General features: G+C 46.0%; 1 protein-coding gene across 8 annotated transcripts in view; it reads right to left on the bottom strand.

Moving 5' to 3' along the window:
* The window catches only part of LOC110496962 (vacuolar protein sorting-associated protein 8 homolog), a 118,858-nt gene that overhangs the window by 18,989 nt on the left and 79,869 nt on the right, over nt 1-20,000 (bottom strand). For all 8 annotated transcript variants that reach the window (XM_036981974.1, XM_036981978.1, XM_036981977.1 and 5 more), the window contains 4 exons: nt 16,295-16,375; nt 8,905-9,074; nt 7,989-8,160; nt 4,769-4,810 (listed from right to left, as the gene is read on the bottom strand). In XM_036981974.1, coding sequence (XP_036837869.1) covers nt 4,769-4,810; nt 7,989-8,160; nt 8,905-9,074; nt 16,295-16,375 — 465 coding nt within the window. The remainder of the gene's footprint in view (nt 1-4,768; nt 4,811-7,988; nt 8,161-8,904; nt 9,075-16,294; nt 16,376-20,000) is intronic.

The following is a 20,000-nucleotide window of genomic DNA, read 5'->3' as shown; positions in this document are numbered from 1 at the left end:
GCCTGCTGGACGTCACCGTCATAGTAACAACCAGGCACCACAGACAGCCTGCTGGACGTCACAGTAACAACCAGGCACCACAGACAGCCTGCTGGACGTCACCGTCATAGTAACAACCAGGCACCACAGACAGCCTGCTGGACATCATAGTAACAACCAGGCACCACAGACAGCCTGCTGGACGTCGAAATAACAACCAGGCACCACAGACAGCCTGCTGGACGTCATAGTAACAACCCGGCACCACAGACAGCCTGCTGGACGTCACCGTCATAGTAACAACCCGGCACCACAGACAGCCTGCTGGACGTCACCGTCATAGTAACAACCCGGCACCACAGACAGCCTGCTGGACGTCACCGTCATAGTAACAACCAGGCACCACAGACAGCCTGCTGGACGTCACCGTCATAGTAACAAGCAAGCACAACAGACAGCCTGCTGGACGTCACCGTCATAGTAACAACCAGGCACCACAGACAGCCTGCTGGACGTCATAATTACAACCAGGCACCACAGACAGCCTGCTGGACGTCATAATTACAACCAGGCACCACAGACAGCCTGCTGGACGTCATAATTACAACCAGGCACCACAGACAGCCTGCTGGACGTCATAATTACAACCAGGCACCACAGACAGCCTGCTGGACGTCACCGTCATAATTACAACCAGGCACCACAGACAGCCTGCTGGACGTCATAGTAACAACCCGGCACCACAGACAGCCTGCTGGACGTCACCGTCATAGTAACAAGCAAGCACCACAGACAGCCTGCTGGACGTCACCGTCATAGTAACAACCAGGCACCACAGACAGCCTGCTGGACGTCATAATTACAACCAGGCACCACAGACAGCCTGCTGGACATCACCGTCATAATTACAACCAGGCACCACAGACAGCCTGCTGGACGTCATAGTAACAACCAGGCACCACAGACAGCCTGCTGGACGTCACCGTCATAGTAACAAGCAAGCACCACAGACAGCCTGCTGGACGTCACCGTCATAGTAACAACCAGGCACCACAGACAGCCTGCTGGACGTCATAATTACAACCAGGCACCACAGACAGCCTGCTGGACGTCATAATTACAACCAGGCACCACAGACAGCCTGCTGGACGTCACCGTCATAGTAACAACCCGGCACCACAGACAGGCTGCTGGACGTCATAGTAACAACCAGGCACCACAGACAGCCTGCTGGACGTCACCGTCATAGTAACAACCAGGCACCACAGACAGCCTGCTGGACGTCATAATTAAAACCAGGCACCACAGACAGCCTGCTGGACGTCACCGTCATAGTAACAACCCGGCACCAGAGACAGCCTGCTGGATGTCACTGTCATAATAACAACCAGGCACCACAGACAGGCTGCTGGACGTCACCGTCATAGTAACAATCAGACACCACAGACAGCCTGCTGGACGTCACCGTCATAGTAACAACCCGGCACCACAGACAGCCTGCTGGACATCATAGTAACAACCAGGCACCACAGACAGCCTGCTGGACGTCATAGTAATAACCAGGCACCACAGACAGCCTGCTGGACGTCACCATCATAGTAACAACCAGGCACCACAGACAGCCTGCTGGACGTCACCGTCATAGTAACAACCAGGCACCACAGACAGCCTGCTGGACATCATAGTAACAACCAGGCACCACAGACAGCCTGCTGGACGTCGAAATAACAACCAGGCACCACAGACAGCCTGCTGGACGTCACCGTCATAATTACAACCAGGCACCACAGACAGCCTGCTGGACGTCATAGTAACAACCAGGCACCACAGACAGCCTGCTGGACGTCACCGTCATAGTAACAAGCAAGCACCACAGACAGCCTGCTGGACGTCACCGTCATAGTAACAACCAGGCACCACAGACAGCCTGCTGGACGTCATAATTACAACCAGGCACCACAGACAGCCTGCTGGACGTCATAATTACAACCAGGCACCACAGACAGCCTGCTGGACGTCACCGTCATAGTAACAACCCGGCACCACAGACAGGCTGCTGGACGTCATAGTAACAACCAGGCACCACAGACAGCCTGCTGGACGTCACCGTCATAGTAACAACCAGGCACCACAGACAGCCTGCTAGACGTCATAACTAAAACCAGGCACCACAGACAGCCTGCTGGACGTCACCGTCATAGTAACAACCCGGCACCACAGACAGCCTGCTGGATGTCACTGTCATAATAACAACCAGGCACCACAGACAGGCTGCTGGACGTCACCGTCATAGTAACAATCAGACACCACAGACAGCCTGCTGGACGTCACCGTCATAGTAACAACCCGGCACCACAGACAGCCTGCTGGACATCATAGTAACAACCAGGCACCGCAGACAGCCTGCTGGACGTCATAGTAATAACCAGGCACCACAGACAGCCTGCTGGACGTCACCGTCATAGTAACAACCAGGCACCACAGACAGCCTGCTGGACGTCACAGTAACAACCAGGCACCACAGACAGCCTGCTGGACGTCACCGTCATAGTAACAACCAGGCACCACAGACAGCCTGCTGGACATCATAGTAACAACCAGGCACCACAGACAGCCTGCTGGACGTCGAAATAACAACCAGGCACCACAGACAGCCTGCTGGACGTCATAGTAACAACCAGGCACCACAGACAGGCTGCTGGACGTCATAGTAACAACCAGGCACCACAGACAGACAGCCTGCTGGACGTCATCGTCATAGTAACAACCAGGCACCACAGACAGACAGCCTGCTGGACGTCACCGTCATAGTAACAACCAGGCACCACAGACAGGCTGCTGGACGTCACCGTCATAGTAACAACCAGGCACCACAGACAGACAGCCTGCTGGACGTCACCGTCATAGTAACAACCAGGCACCACAGACAGGCTGCTGGACATCATAGTAACAACCAGGCACCACAGACAGACAGCCTGCTGGACGTCATTGTCATAGTAACAACCAGGCACCACAGACAGGCTGCTGGACGTCATAATAACAACCCGGCACCACAGACAGACAGCCTGCTGGACGTCATAGTAACAACCAGGCACCACAGACAGCCTGCTGGACGTCATAGTAACAACCAAGCACCACAGACAGCCTGCTGGACGTCACCGTCATAGTAACAACCAGGCACCACAGACAGACAGCCTGCTGGACGTCACCGTCATAGTAACAACCAGGCACCACAGACAGACAGCCTGCTGGACGTCACCGTCATAGTAACAACCAGGCACCACAGACAGACAGCCTGCTGGACGTCACCGTCATAGTAACAACCAGGCACCACAGACAGACAGCCTGCTGGACGTCACCGTCATAGTAACAACCAGGCACCACAGACAGACAGCCTGCTGGACGTCATAGTAACAACCAGGCACCACAGACAGCCTGCTGGACGTCACCGTCATAGTAACAACCAGGCACCACAGACAGACAGCCTGCTGGACGTCATAGTAACAACCAGGCACCACAGACAGACAGCCTGCTGGACGTCATCGTCATAGTAACAACCAGGCACCACAGACAGACAGCCTGCTGGACGTCATAATAACAACCAAGCACCACAGACAGCCTGCTGGACGTCATAGTAACAACCAGGCACCACAGACAGACAGCCTGCTGGACGTCATAGTAACAACCAGGCACCACAGACAGACAGCCTGCTGGACGTCATAATAACAACCAAGCACCACAGACAGCCTGCTGGACGTCATAGTAACAACCAGGCACCACAGACAGCCTGCTGGACGTCATAGTAACAACCAAGCACCACAGACAGCCTGCTGGACGTCATAGTAACAACCAGGCACCACAGACAGCCTGCTGGACGTCATAGTAACAACCAAGCACCACAGACAGCCTGCTGGACGTCATAGTAACAACCAGGCACCACAGACAGGCTGCGTACCAAATGGATACTCCAGATTACCTATAGAGTGCAGTAGGTTTGTAGTGGTCGATTGTCACATAATAGTCATCTTCACAAGGCCACCACAGTCTGGACAACAGAGAGAAAATAACTAACAGATAAACAGTGATAGAATTCAAGTGAGAGAGGAAGCATAGGAGAGCGAGAGGGGGAGAGAAAGAGGGAGAGAGAGACAAGTGATTGAGTATTTCCAGAACCTTCATTAAACTCAGCCACTCAGAGAGAGAGAGAGAGTGTTTCCAGAACCTTCATTAAACTCAGCCACTCAGAGAGAGAGAGAGAGTGTTTCCAGAACCTTCATTAAACTCAGCCGCTCAGTGTTTGGATATTTATTTACTAGACAACTAATTTGAATAAACCAATTACACGCCATTCAGATGGCAGAATGGTCTGCTACAGTCAGACACATAGCTAGCTGGAGAAAACACCAACAAATCTAATTACTGTTCTTTATTTTCTCCTCGGGGGGGAAGGGCTGTTGATATAGACTATGTAGGTGAAAGACAGAAATAGAGTATGAGAGAGAGACTAAGAGAAAGAGCAGGAGGGGAAGAGAGAGAAAGGAGAGAGTAAGCGAGAGAGGAGAGAGAGAAAGACAAGAGATTTTTGTATTGTTTATATTTCACTTTTGTTTATTATCTACTTCACTTGCTACAGGCAATGTAAACATGTTTCCCATGACAATAAAACCCTTAAATTGAATTTAAATTGAGAGAAACAGACAGACAGAGAGAGAGAGAGAGAGAGAGTGTAAGACAGACAGATGGGCTGTCTGGATGCTACCTATGAGAGGTTACCCACAACAGTCCTTACCTTTTTCCCATCTTCCCCTGCTTCCCTGGACATCACGTTGGTCTAAAACAACAAGAGAGGTGACCATCAGAAAACAGAATGAAGTGACAGACAGATGGAGAGAGGAAGAGAGCTCTGTGTGTCACTTCTCTAAAGGTTATCTAGCAGGACAGTTGTCTAGTTGTGTGTTGCTTCTCTAAAGGTTATCTAGCAGGACAGTTGTCTAGTTGTGTTTCGCTTCTCTAAAGGTTATCTAGCAGGACAGTTGTCTAGTTGTGTGTTGCTTCTCTAAAGGTTATCTAGCAGGACAGTTGTCTAGTTGTGTTTCGCTTCTCTAAAGGTTATCTAGCAGGACAGTTGTCTAGTTGTGTGTTGCTTCTCTAAAGGTTATCTAGCAGGACAGTTGTCTAGTTGTGTGTTGCTTCTCTAAAGGTTATCTAGCAGGACAGTTGTCTAGTTGTGTGTTGCTTCTCTAAAGGTTATCTAGCGGGACAGTTGTCTAGTTGTGTGTTGCTTCTCTAAAGGTTACAGTTGAAGTCAGAAGTTTACATACACTGAGGTTGGAGTCATTAAAACTTGTTTTTCAACCACTCCACACATTTCTTGTTAACAAACTATAGTTTTGGCAAGTTGGTTAGGACATCTACTTTGTGCATGACACAAGTCATTTTTTCAACAATTGTTTAGAGACAGATTATTTCACTTATAATTCACTGTATCAATTCCAGTGGGTCAGAAGTTTACATACACTAAGTTGACTGTGCCTTTAAACAGCTTAGAAAATTCCAGAAAACGATGTCATGGCTTTAGAAGCTTCTGATAGGCTAATCATTTGAGTCAATTGGAGGTGTACCTGTGGATGTAATTCAAGGCCTACCTTCAAACTCAGTGCCTCTTTGCTTGACATCATGGGAAAATCAAAAGAAATCAGCCAAGACCTCAGAAAAACAATTGTGGACCTCCACAAGTCTGGTTCATCCTTGGGAACAATTTCCAAACACATGAAGGTACCATGTTCATCTGTACAAAAAATAGTATGCAAGTATAAACACCATGAGACCACGCAGCCATCATACCGCTCAGGAAGAAGACATTATTTATCCTAGAGATGAACGTACTTTGTTGCAAAAAGTGCTAATCAATCCCACAACAACAGCAAAGGACCTTGTGAAGATGCTGGAGGAAACAGGTACAAAAGTATCTATATCCACAGTCAAACAAGTCCTATATCGACATAACCCTGAAAGGCCGCTCAGCAAGGAAGAAGCCACTGCTCCAAAACCGCCATAAAAATGCCAGACTACGGTTTGCAACTGCACATGGGGACAAAGATCGTACTTTCTGGAGAAATGTCCTCTGGTCTGATGAAACAAAAATAGAACTGTTTGGCCATAATGACCATAGTTATGTTTGGAGGAAAGGGGGAGGCTTGCAAGCTGAAGAACACCATCCCAACCGTGAAGCACGGGGGTGGCAGCATCATGTTGTGGGGGTGCTTTGCTGCCGGAGGGACTGGTGCCCTTCACAACATGGATGGCATCATGAGGGAGAAAAATGATGTGGATATATTGAAGCAACATCTCAAGACATCAGTTAGGAAGTTAAAGCTTGGTCGCAAATGGGTCTTCCAAATTGGCAATGACCCCAAGCATACTCCCAAAGTTGTGGCAAAATGGCTTAAGGACAACAAAGTCAAGGTATTGGAGTGGCCATCACAAAGCCCTGACCTCAATCCCATAGAAAATGTGTTGGCAGAACTGAAAAAGCGTGGTCCTACAAAAAGGAGGCCTACAAACCTGACTCAGTTACACCAGCTCTGTCAGGAGGAAGGGCCAACATTCACCCAACTTATTGTGGGAAGCTTGTGGAAGGCTACCTGAAGCGTTTGACCCAAGTTAAACAATTTAACTTTTTATGGCTGCAGGGGCAGTATTGAGTAGCTTGAAAAGGTACCCATTGTAAACGGCCAGCTCCTCAGTCTCAGTTGCTAATATATGCATATTATTATTAGTATTGGATAGAAAACACTCTAAAGTTTACAAAACTGTCAAAATATAGTCTGTGAGTATAACAGAGCTGATATTGCAGGCGAAAACCAGAGGAAAATCAAAATTGGAAGTGGCTTCTATTTTGAAAACTACTGGTTCAATAGCCTCCCTTTGCTGGATTTAAAGGGATATGAACCAGATTCCTTTTCCTATCGCTTTCTCAAGGTGTCAACAGTCTTCAGACATAGGTTCAGGCTTTTATTTTGAAAAATGAGCCAGAACGATAACATGGCGTCAAGTGGTCACATAACTTTTGCTCGCGCAACAGAATTTGGACAGCCATTGTTTCCCCCTCTCCTACTGTGAAAGACATGTGCGGTTGATATTATATCAATTATATATTTTAAAAACAACCTGAGGATTGATTATAAAAAACGTTTGACATGTTTCTGTGGACATTATGGAAACTATTTGGAATTTTCGTCTGCGTTGTCGTGACCGCTCTTTCCTGTGGATTTCTGAACATAACGCGACAAACAAACGGGGCTATTGTGGATCTCAAAAATAATCTTTATGGAACAAAAGGAACATTTGTTGTGTAACTGGGAGTCTCGTGAGTGAAAACATACGAAGATCATCAAAGGTAAACTATTAATTTGATTGCTTTTCTGATTTTCGTGACCGAGCTACCTGACGCTAAGTGTACTTAATGTTTTGTCGTGCGATCGATAAACTTACACAAACGCTTGGATTGCTTTTGCCGTAAAGCATCATTTCAAAATCTGAGACGACAGGTGGATTAACAAAAGGCTAAACTGTGTTTTCCTATATTGCACTTGTGATTTCATGAATAGTAATATTTATAGTCATATTTATTGTATGTAGCGCTATGCTTTTCAGCGGTCGTTGATGACACTTATCCCGATATCGGGATTGCAGCCATAACAAGTTAAAGGCAATGCTACCAAATACTAATTGATTGTATGTAAAACTTCTGACTTTACCAAAATTGGGTTTGTTTTCGAATTCTTTGTGGCTCTGTGTAATCTGAGGGAAATATGTGTCTCTAATATGGTCATAGATTTGGCAGCAGGTCAGGAAGTGCAGCTCAGTTTCCACCTCATTTTGTGGGCAGTGTGCACATAGCCTGTCTCTCCCCTCTCACGAGCAGCTACTATAAAATGACACACAACCAACCAACCAACCCCATTAACAGGTCTGAGGTCATATTCTGTGTGATGTCACTGACTGACCTGTGCGAGGGAGGTGCTTCGCCCCCTCCCGGTCTCCGTGGTGACCCTGTCCCCGCCCCTCCCTCTCTGTGAGGAGATACACTTGTAGCAGCTCCAGACCTGCAGCAACCTGGGCTCCGCGTGGCCACTCCCCTTCCTCTGCAGACACTGGCAGTGGTACAGGTGGCCGCAGCTACACACACACACACACACAAGGTGTTAACAGCATTACCGTGTGTAGAGCCTCCACTACAGCACCAGCCTGGGAAATGTTCAGTGAGGTGACAGGTTCAGAACATTGTACTGTAAACAGATCTGACACCATTCCTCCTCTATCAGAACATTGTACTGTAAACAGATCTGACACCATTCATTCTCTATCAGAACATTGTACTGTAAACAGATCTGACACCATTCATCCTCCATCAGAACATTGTACTGTAAAAATATCTGACACCATTCCTCCTCTATCAGAACATTGCACTGTAAACAGATCTGACACCATTCATCCTCCATCACAACATTGTACTGTAAAAATATCTGACACCATTCATCCTTTATCAGAACATCGTACTGTAAACAGATCTGACACCATTCATCCTCTATCAGAACATTGTACTGTAAACAGATCTGACACCATTCATCCTCTATCAGAACATTGTACTGTAAACAGATCTGACACCTTTCATCCTCTATCAGAACATTGTACTGAGAGTGTTGTGGTGATGACCTGAATATGATGATGTCATGACAGCGGTGGTAGAGAACCCCACGTGGATGTGAGTGTTGCGGTGATGACCTGAATATGATGATGTCATGACAGCGGTGGTAGAGAACCCCACGTGGATGTGAGTGTTGCGGTGATGACCTGAATATGATGATGTCATGACAGCGGTGGTAGAGAACCCCACGTGGATGTGAGTGTTGCGGTGATGACCTGAATATGATGATGTCATCTGGGCTGTCCTGACGTCTCCTGTACTGCTGCAGGCAGATGTTACAGTGGTCCTGACGGGGGTGGAGCCCCCTGCTGACCGCCGCTCGCAGGTGAGACAGGGACCAGTGGAGGTCATGGTTCAACAGACTGGTGGTCGTCTCCAGTAACGTCTGGGGGAGGGGAGAGAACCATTTTATTTACTGTATCCTGGTCCCAGATCAGTTTGTGCTCTGGACAAATGTTTGAAAGAGACCAGCTAGATTTACTGTTCTCCTCCCCTGGAAATAATTTCTCACAGAATCAAACATTCACACAAAATCTCAGTCATCCTCTCTAGTCTCTCAGCATGTTAAATAGTACTGTACAACCCACCAGTCATCCTCTCTAGTCTCTCATGTTAAATAGTACTGTACAACCCACCAGTCATCCTCTAGTCTCATGTTAAATAGTACTGTACAACCCACCAGTCATCCTCTAGTCTCTCATGTTAAATAGTACTGTACAACCCACCAGTCATCCTCTCTAGTCTCATGTTAAATAGTACTGTACAACCCACCAGTCATCCCCTCTAGTCTCTCATGTTAAATAGTACTGTACAACCCACCAGTCATCCTCTCTAGTCTCATGTTAAATAGTACTGTACAACCCACCAGTCATCCTCTCTAGTCTATCATGTTAAATAGTACTGTACAACCCACCAGTCATCCTCTCTAGTCTCTCATGTTAAATAGTACTGTACAACCCACAAGTCATCCTCTCTAGTCTCTCATGTTAAATAGTACTATACAACCCACCAGTCATCCTCTAGTCTCTCATGTTAAATAGTACTGTACAACCCACCAGTCATCCTCTCTAGTCTCTCATGTTAAATAGTACTGTACAACCCACCAGTCATCCTCTCTAGTCTCTCATGTTAAATAGTACTGTACAACCCACCAGTCATCCTCTAGTCTCTCATGTTAAATAGTACTGTACAACCCACCAGTCATCCTCTCTAGTCTCATGTTAAATAGTACTGTACAACCCACCAGTCATCCTCTAGTCTCTCATGTTAAATAGTACTGTACAACCCACCAGTCATCCTCTAGTCTCTCATGTTAAATAGTACTGTACAACCCACCAGTCATCCTCTCTAGTCTCATGTTAAATAGTACTGTACAACCCACCAGTCATCCTCTCTAGTCTCTCATGTTAAATAGTACTGTACAACCCACCAGTCATCCTCTCTAGTCTCTCATGTTAAATAGTACTGTACAACCCACCAGTCATCCTCTCTAGTCTCTCATGTTAAATAGTACTATACAACCCACCAGTCATCCTCTAGTCTCTCATGTTAAATAGTACTGTACAACCCACCAGTCATCCTCTAGTCTCATGTTAAATAGTACTGTACAACCCACCAGTCATCCTCTCTAGTCTCATGTTAAATAGTACTGTACAACCCACCAGTCATCCTCTCTAGTCTCATGTTAAATAGTACTGTACAACCCACCAGTCATCCTCTCTAGTCTCATGTTAAATAGTACTGTACAACCCACCAGTCATCCTCTCTAGTCTCATGTTAAATAGTACTGTACAACCCACCAGTCATCCTCTCTAGTCTCTCATGTTAAATAGTACTATACAACCCACCAGTCATCCTCTAGTCTCTCATGTTAAATAGTACTGTACAACCCACCAGTCATCCTCTACTCTCTCATGTTAAATAGTACTGTACAACCCACCAGTCATCCTCTCTAGTCTCTCATGTTAAATAGTACTGTACAACCCACCAGTCATCCTCTAGTCTCTCATGTTAAATAGTACTGTACAACCCACCAGTCATCCTCTCTAGTCTCTCATGTTAAATAGTACTGTACAACCCACCAGTCATCCTCTCTAGTCTCTCATGTTAAATAGTACTATACAACCCACCAGTCATCCTCTAGTCTCTCATGTTAAATAGTACTGTACAACCCACCAGTCATCCTCTCTAGTCTCATGTTAAATATTACTGTACAACCCACCAGTCATCCTCTCTAGTCTCATGTTAAATAGTACTGTACAACCCACCAGTCATCCTCTAGTCTCTCATGTTAAATAGTACTGTACAACCCACCAGTCATCCTCTCTAGTCTCATGTTAAATATTACTGTACAACCCACCAGTCATCCTCTCTAGTCTCTCAGCATGTTAAATAGTACTGTACAACCCACCAGTCATCCTCTCTAGTCTCTCATGTTAAATAGTACTGTACAACCCACCAGTCATCCTCTCTAGTCTCTCATGTTAAATAGTACTGTACAACCCACCAGTCATCCTCTCTAGTCTCTCATGTTAAATAGTACTGTACAACCCACCAGTCATCCTCTCTAGTCTCATGTTAAATAGTACTGTACAACCCACCAGTCATCCTCTCTAGTCTCATGTTAAATAGTACTGTACAACCCACCAGTCATCCTCTAGTCTCTCATGTTAAATAGTACTGTACAACCCACCAGTCATCCTCTCTAGTCTCATGTTAAATAGTACTGTACAACCCACCAGTCATCCTCTCTAGTCTCTCATGTTAAATAGTACTGTACAACCCACCAGTCATCCTCTAGTCTCTCATGTTAAATAGTACTGTACAACCCACCAGTCATCCTCTCTAGTCTCTCATGTTAAATAGTACTGTACAACCCACCAGTCATCCTCTCTAGTCTCGCATGTTACATAGTACTGTACAACCCACCAGTCATCCTCTCTAGTCTCTCATGTTAAATAGTACTATACAACCCACCAGTCATCCTCTACTCTCTCATGTTAAATAGTACTGTACAACCCACCAGTCATCCTCTAGTCTCTCATGTTAAATAGTACTGTACAACCCACCAGTCATCCTCTCTAGTCTCTCATGTTAAATAGTACTGTACAACCCACCAGTCATCCTCTCTAGTCTCGCATGTTACATAGTACTGTACAACCCACCAGTCATCCTCTAGTCTCTCATGTTAAATAGTACTGTACAACCCACCAGTCATCCTCTAGTCTCTCATGTTAAATAGTACTGTACAACCCACCAGTCATCCTCTCTAGTCTCTCATGTTAATTAGTACTGTACAACCCACCAGTCATCCTCTAGTCTCTCATGTTAAATAGTACTGTACAACCCACCAGTCATCCTCTAGTCTCTCATGTTAAATAGTTCTGTACAACCCACCAGTCATCCTCTCTAGTCTCTCATGTTAAATAGTACTGTACAACCCACCAGTCATCCTCTCTAGTCTCTCATGTTAAATAGTACTGTACAACCCACTAGTCATCCTCTAGTCTCTCATGTTAAATAGTACTGTACAACCCACCAGTCATCCTCTAGTCTCTCATGTTAAATAGTACTGTACAACCCACCAGTCATCCTCTCTAGTCTCATGTTAAATAGTACTGTACAACCCACCAGTCATCCTCTAGTCTCATGTTAAATAGTACTGTACAACCCACCAGTCATCCTCTCTAGTCTCATGTTAAATAGTACTGTACAACCCACCAGTCATCCTCTCTAGTCTCATGTTAAATAGTACTGTACAACCCACCAGTCATCCTCTCTAGTCTCTCATGTTAAATAGTTCTGTACAACCCACCAGTAATCCTCTCTAGTCTCTCATGTTAAATAGTACTGTACAACCCACCAGTCATCCTCTAGTCTCTCATGTTAAATAGTACTGTACAACCCACCAGTCATCCTCTCTAGTCTCTCATGTTAAATAGTACTGTACAACCCACCAGTCATCCTCTAGTCTCTCATGTTAAATAGTACTGTACAACCCACCAGTCATCCTCTCTAGTCTCTCATGTTAAATAGTACTGTACAACCCACCAGTCATCCTCTCTAGTCTCATGTTAAATAGTACTGTACAACCCACCAGTCATCCTCTCTAGTCTCATGTTAAATAGTACTGTACAACCCACCAGTCATCCTCTCTAGTCTCTCATGTTAAATAGTACTGTACAACCCACCAGTCATCCTCTCTAGTCTCTCATGTTAAATAGTACTGTACAACCCACCAGTCATCCTCTCTAGTCTCTCATGTTAAATAGTACTGTACAACCCACCAGTCATCCTCTCTAGTCTCTCATGCTAAATAGTACTGTACAACCCACCAGTCATCCTCTAGTCTCTCATGTTAAATAGTACTGTACAACCCACCAGTCATCCTCTACTCTCTCAGCATGTTAAATAGTAGTGGAGGCCTCAGGGAGGGAGAGAGGAGGCCTGGCATGGACACAGTACCACTCAACTTCACACAGCTCTATTTCACTGCCATTTGGGAAGCTGAGAGCTATTCACTTATCCTCCTATGGACTGTCCTGTCATTTCATGTCAGAGAAGACTGGAGGAAAGGAAGGGGGGAGGGAGTAGGGAGGAGAGAGAGAAAAATAGGGAGGAGAGGAAATAGGAAAAGATGGAGAGGAGAGGAAAGAGGAGAGAGGACAGGAAAAGAATGAGGAGAGGAAGAAAGGAGAGGAAAAGGAGAAGAGGAAAGAGTAAAAGGGAGATGAGAGCAGAGGAGAGCAGAGAGGAGGGAGAGTAGAGAGAGGAGGGAGAGTAGAGAGAGGAGAGAGAGGAGAGAGGAGAGAGATGAGGGAGAGAGGAGAAAAAGATGAGGGAGCGGAGAGAGAGAGAGGAGGGAGAGTAGAGAGAGGAAACAGAGGGAGAGTAGAGAGAGAGGAGAGAGAGGAGGGAGAGTAGAGAGAGAGGAGGGAGAGTAGAGAGAGAGGAGGGAGAGTAGAGAGAGAGGAGAGAGAGGAGAGAGAGGAAGGAGAGAAAGAGAAGGGAGAGAGGAGAGGAGAGAGATGAGGGAGAGAGGAGAAAAAGATGAGGGAGCGGAGAGAGAGCGGAGGGAAAGAGGGGGAGAGGGGAGGGAGAGGAGAGAGAGAGGAGGGAAAGAGGAAAAGAGGGAAGAGGAGAGAGAGAGGAGGGAGAGAGAGGAGAGAGGAGGGAGAGAGAGGAGAGAGAGGAGGGAGAGTAGAGAGAGAGGAGGGAGAGTAGAGAGAGAGGAGGGAGAGTAGAGAGAGAGGAGGGAGAGTAGAGAGAGAGGAGAGAGAGTAGAGAGAGAGGAAGGAGAGAAAGAGAAGGGAGCGAGGAGAGGAGAGAGATGAGGGAGAGAGGAGAAAAAGATGAGGGAGCGGAGAGAGAGAGGAGGGAGAGAGGAGGGAAAGAGGAAAAGAGGGGAGGGAGAGGAGAGAGAGAGGAGGGAAAGGAAAAGAGGGAAGAGGAGAGGGAGAGGAGAGAGAGAGGAGGGAAAGAGTAAAAGAGAGAAGAGGGGAGGGAGAGGAAAAAGGTCTAAGGAACGCTTGTCCCTATGTACTGTAGTGAACTACATTTCACTAGTGCACTATAAAGGGAATAGGGTGCCATATGGGACTCAAGAAGAGGAGAGATATGGGGGGAAAGTAGCTTTAGCCTCAGAGGCAAAGTCAGGCATTTCATCCCTCTGTGAATTCAACCAGTTCTGCCTGAGTGAGCTGGAGAGAAACGTGTGTGTGCTACTTGTTTCACATCGTTTCATCAGCTCTCTGGCAGACTGTGTAGTTGTGGTGTGTGTGTGTGTGTGTGTGTGTGTGTGTGTGTATCTGAACAACCGTACATCTGTTCAGTACCAGTCAAACGTTTGGACACACCCACTCATTCAAGGGTTTTTCTTTATTTTGACTATTTTCTACATTGTAGAATAATAGTGAAGACATCAAAACTATGAAATAACACAAATGGAATCATGTAGTAACCCAAAAAGTGTTAAACAAATCTAAATATATTTTATATTTGAGATTCTTCAAAGTAGCCACCCTTTGCCTTGATGACAGCCTTACACACTCTTGGTGCATATATACACTACTATTCAAAAGTTTGGGGTCAGAAATATGTTTTAGAAAGAAAAGCACATATTTGGTCCATTCTAGGCAGAGTTCCTCTGTCCAGTGTCTGTGTTCTTTTGCCTCTTAATCTTTCCTTTTTATTGGCCAGTCTGAGACATGGCTTTTTATTGGCCAGTCTGAGATATGGCTTTTTATTGGCCAGTCTGAGACAAGGCTTTTTATTGGCCAGTCTGAGATATGGCTTTTTATTGGCCAGTCTGAGATATGGCTTTTTATTGGCCAGTCTGAGACAAGGCTTTTTATTGGCCAGTCTGAGATATGGCTTTTTATTGGCCAGTCTGAGATATGGCTTTTTATTGGCCAGTCTAAGATAAGGCTTTTATTGGCCAGTCTGAGACATGGCTTTTTATTGGCCAGTCTGAGACATGGCTTTTTATTGGCCAGTCTGAGACATGGCTTTTTATTGGCCAGTCTGAGATATGGCTTTTTATTGGCCAGTCTAAGATAAGGCTTTTTATTGGCCAGTCTGAGACATGGCTTTTTATTGGCCAGTCTGAGACATGGCTTTTTATTGGCCAGTCGGACAGTTTGAACCTGTAATAATCAAACCTGTAACCTGTAATAAAAACTCAACTAGTCTAAAGGCCAGTTTTATTGCTTCTTTAAATCAGAACAACTGTTTTCAGCTGTGCTAACATAATTGCAAAGGGGTTTTCTAATGATCAATTAGCATTTTAAAATTATAAACTTGGATTAGCTAACACAACGTGCTATTGGAACACAGGAGTGATGGTTGCTGATAATGGGCCTCTGCACACCTATGTAGATATTCTATTAAAAATCTGCCGTTTCCAGCTACAATAGTAATTTACAACATTAACAATGTCTACACTGTATTTCTGATCAATTTGATGGGCAAAAAAAGTGCTTTCTTTCAAAAACAAGGACATTTCTAAGTGACACCAAACTGTTGAACGGTAGTGTAGATGTGTGCTAAGACTGAGCTACAGCTTGGCTCCAGGAGACACTGCACTGCACCAGTACAGACACACACACTGCCTACACACACACACTACCAACACACACACACACACAAACCCTACCTACACACACACTACCTACACACACACACACTACACTAAATAATCTGACATGGGAGAGAGGGGCTGATGAATCTGGAGCCTTAACAAGTGTTAATTAATCCAGCTCCATCTGGGCAGGACACACACTATCAACAGAGAGTCTGACGCACACACACACACACACACAAAGACACACACAAAGACACACACTATCAACAGAGAGTCTGACGCACACGCAAAGACACACGCAAAGACACACACAAAGACACACACGGACACCTTGTATGAGCAGGATACAGACTAATCAACACTGAGTGTGAGTAGAGAGGCGTCTGGAAACACACGCTGCAATTAACACCAAGCCCCACTAGGGTTTAGCTTCAGTCGTCTCTCTCACACACACACCCTTCTGTAAGTTAACGAGACACACACACACCCTTCTGTAAGTTAACAACAGACACACACACAGTTACCTGTTCATAGTTGAAGGTCTCCAGCATACCCAGAATAAGGCCTTGTATCTCAGCCAACTTTCCTTTACCATACACAGGGTCCTGAGAGAGAGAGAGGGAGGGGGGGAGAGAGAGAGAATCAGAGAGAGAGAGAGAGAGAGAGAGAGAGAGAGAGAGAGAGGGGAGAGAGGGAGAGAGGGAGAGAGAGAGGGGGGAGAGAGGGAGAGAGAGAGAGAGAGAGAGAGAGAGAGAGAGAGACACACAGAAAGAGAGAGCGAGAGAGAGAGAGAGAGACACACACAGAAAGAGAGAGAGAGAGAGAGATTACAGATTACACAGATCCACAAAGAATTCGAACACAAATCCAATGTTGATAAACTCTCATATCTACTGGGTGAAATTCCACAGTGTGACATCACAGCAGCAAGATTTGTGACCTGTTGCCACGAGAAAAGGGCAACCAGTGAAGAACACACACCATTGTAAATACAACCCATATTTATGCTTATTTATTTTATCTTGTGTCCTTTAACTATTTGTACATTGTTAAAAACACTGTATATATGTAATATGACATTTGTAATGTCTTTATTGTTTTGAAACCTCTGTATGTGTAATGTTTACTGTTAATTTTTATTGTTTATTTCACTTTATATATTATCTACCTCACTTGCTTTGGCAATGTTAACACATGTTTCCCATGCCAATAAAGCCCTTGAATTGAATTGAGTCATTGAGTAGGGATTGTGTTGCTGTTAGTCTCTGAGAGATACTGCTGCCCACCAAGGGACACATCACATGACCACTTTAACCTCCCACCAGCACACACACAGCATGACTAACACACACACACACACACACACAGCATGACTAACACACACACACACACAGCATGACTAACACACACTTAACATAATGAAAGAGAATAGGAACACACACACACACACAGCATGACTAACACACACACACACACACAGCATGACTAACACACACACACACAGCATGACTAACACACACTTAACATAATGAAAGAGAATAGGCACACACACACACACACACACACACACACACACACACACACACACACACACACACACACACACTGAACATAAGGAAAGAGAATAGGAACACACACACACACACACACACACAGAATGACTAACACACACTTAACATAAGGAAAGAGAATAGGAATAGGTTAGTGGTCCTCTGAGAGGTCAGGGGTCCTCTGTGAGGAGGTCAGTGGTCCTCCGTGAGGTGGTCAGGGGTCCTCTGTGAGGTGGTATGGGGTCCTCCGTGAGGAGGTCAGGGGTCCTCCGTGAGGAGGTTAGGGGTCCTCTGTGAGGAGGTTAGCGGTCCTCTGTGAGGAGGTCAGTGTGTGAGGAGGTTAGTGGTCCTCTGTGAGGAGGTTAGTGATCCCCCGTGAGGAGGTCAGTGGTCCTCTGTGAGGAGGTCTGCGTTCCTCCGTGAGGTGGTTAGCGGTCCTCTGTGAGGAGGTCAGTGTGTGAGGAGGTTAGTGGTCCTCTGTGAGGACCAGGTTAGTGATCCCCCGTGAGGAGGTCAGTGGTCCTCTGTGAGGAGGTCAGCGGTTCTCCGTGAGGAGGTCAGGGGTCCTCCGTGAGGAGGTCAGCGTTCCATCCGTGATGAGGTTAGTGGTCCTCTGTGAGGAGGTCAGCGGTCCTCTGTGAGGTGGTCAGCGGTCCTCTGTGAGGTGGTCAGGGGTCCTCCGTGAGGAGGTTAGGGGTCCTCTGTGAGGAGGTTAGCGGTCCTCTGTGAGGAGGTCAGTGTGTGAGGAGGTTAGTGGTCCTCTGTGAGGAGGTTAGTGATCCCCCGTGAGGAGGTCAGTGGTCCTCTGTGAGGAGGTCTGCGTTCCTCCGTGAGGAGGTTAGCGGTCCTCTGTGAGGAGGTCAGTGTGTGAGGAGGTTAGTGGTCCTCTGTGAGGAGGTTAGTGATCCCCCGTGAGGAGGTCAGCGGTCCTCCGTGAGGAGGTCAGCGGTCCATCCGTGATGAGGTTAGTGGTCCTCTGTGAGGTGTCAGCGGTCCTCTGTGAGGTGGTCAGCGGTCCTCCGTGAGGAGGTTAGTGAACCTCCGTGAGGAGGTTAGTGAACCTCCGTGAGGAGGTTAGTGGTCCTCCGTGAGGAGGTCAGCGTTCCTCTGTGAGGAGGTTAGTGGTGTGTTAGTAATCACTGTTCAGCCTGCTGACATCACTCATTTAGACCAAAGCAGGGAAAAAGTATTCTTAAATATACTTCAAATACGAGATGTACTTGTGTAGTATATCTGAAGTATACTATACACACACTATAATTACACTGAAACTTTTTTCAGTCTTTTAATAGACTATATGTTCACTATTATTACACTGAAACACACATTAAAAGTGTACTGAATTTCATACGCTTTAAATGTAATTCAGTATATTCATTCAAAATACACTGACAAGGATCCTCCAGCTCATTCAACACCTGATTTACTTAAAAGACAGATCTAAACAGGTGTTTCCAGGTAAGACATCACATGGCACAAGGTCTCTACTGCTCCTCAAGTAAGGAGACCGATGACATCACAGGTTCTCTACTGCTCCTCAAGTAAGGAGACAGATGACATCACAGGTTCTCTACTGCTCCTCAAGCAAAGAGATAGATGACATCACAGATTTATAATATGTTGTTCTTCATATTAAGCTTATTTAAATGTTATGATGCTCATTTTCCTACTGAATGTTTTTTTAATGTTCATTTATCACTGTAATGTGAACAACTAAAGTGCAAAATGGCAGTTGTCAAAGCCGTTCCTTGTAAAGCATCAACCCACTGAGAAGATCAGTGGCAACAGACTGCCGGTAGGAAGTCACCACAGTGGGAGGCCGTTCCTTGTAAAGCATCAACCCACTGAGAAGATCGGTGGCAACAGACTGCCGGTAGGAAGTCACCACAGTGGGAGGCCGTTCCTTGTAAAGCATCAACCCACTGAGAAGATCAGTGGCAACAGACTGCCGGTAGGAAGTCACCACAGTGGGAGGCCGTTCCTTGTAAAGCATCAACCCACTGAGAAGATCGGTGGCAACAGACTGCCGGTAGGAAGTCACCACAGTGGGAGGCCGTTCCATGTAAAGCATCAACCCACTGAGAAGATCAGTGGCAACAGACTGCCGGTAGGAAGTCACCACAGTGGGAGGCCGTTCCTTGTAAAGCATCAACCCACTGAGAAGATCGGTGGCAACAGACTGCCGGTAGGAAGTCACCACAGTGGGAGGCCGTTCCGTCTCTTGCTACAACAAAATACAAACCTGCTGCGTGCCGACCCGGCAGCGACAAATCTACCGAGTCTACTTGTAGAATCTCAATCAGTGGCTTCTTCACTTTGAGCCAATCGGAGAGCTCAAACCCCCACGTGGGGAGACCAACAAAAAAAAGTAAATTTTGTCCATACGGATGAGCTAATCACACTTCATATACAATGCAGGTTATGGTAGCTAGCAACAGTGCCTTGCGAAAGTATTCGGCCCCCTTGAACTTTGCGACCTTTTGACACATTTCAGGCTTCAAACATAAAGATATAAAACTGTATTTTTTTGTTAAGAATCAACAACAAGTGGGACATAATCATGAAGTGGAACGACATTTATTGGATATTTCAAACTTTTTTAACAAATCAAAAACTGAAAAATTGGGCGTGCAAAATTATTCAGCCCCCTTAAGTTAATACTTTGTAGCGCCACCTTTTG

This window comes from Oncorhynchus mykiss, chromosome 7 (genome assembly GCF_013265735.2).
Source record: "Oncorhynchus mykiss isolate Arlee chromosome 7, USDA_OmykA_1.1, whole genome shotgun sequence".
Taxonomy (NCBI): Eukaryota; Metazoa; Chordata; class Actinopteri; order Salmoniformes; family Salmonidae; genus Oncorhynchus; species Oncorhynchus mykiss.
The sequence above is the reverse complement of the archived record's forward strand: the minus strand, read 5'-3'. Positions and strand labels throughout refer to the sequence as shown.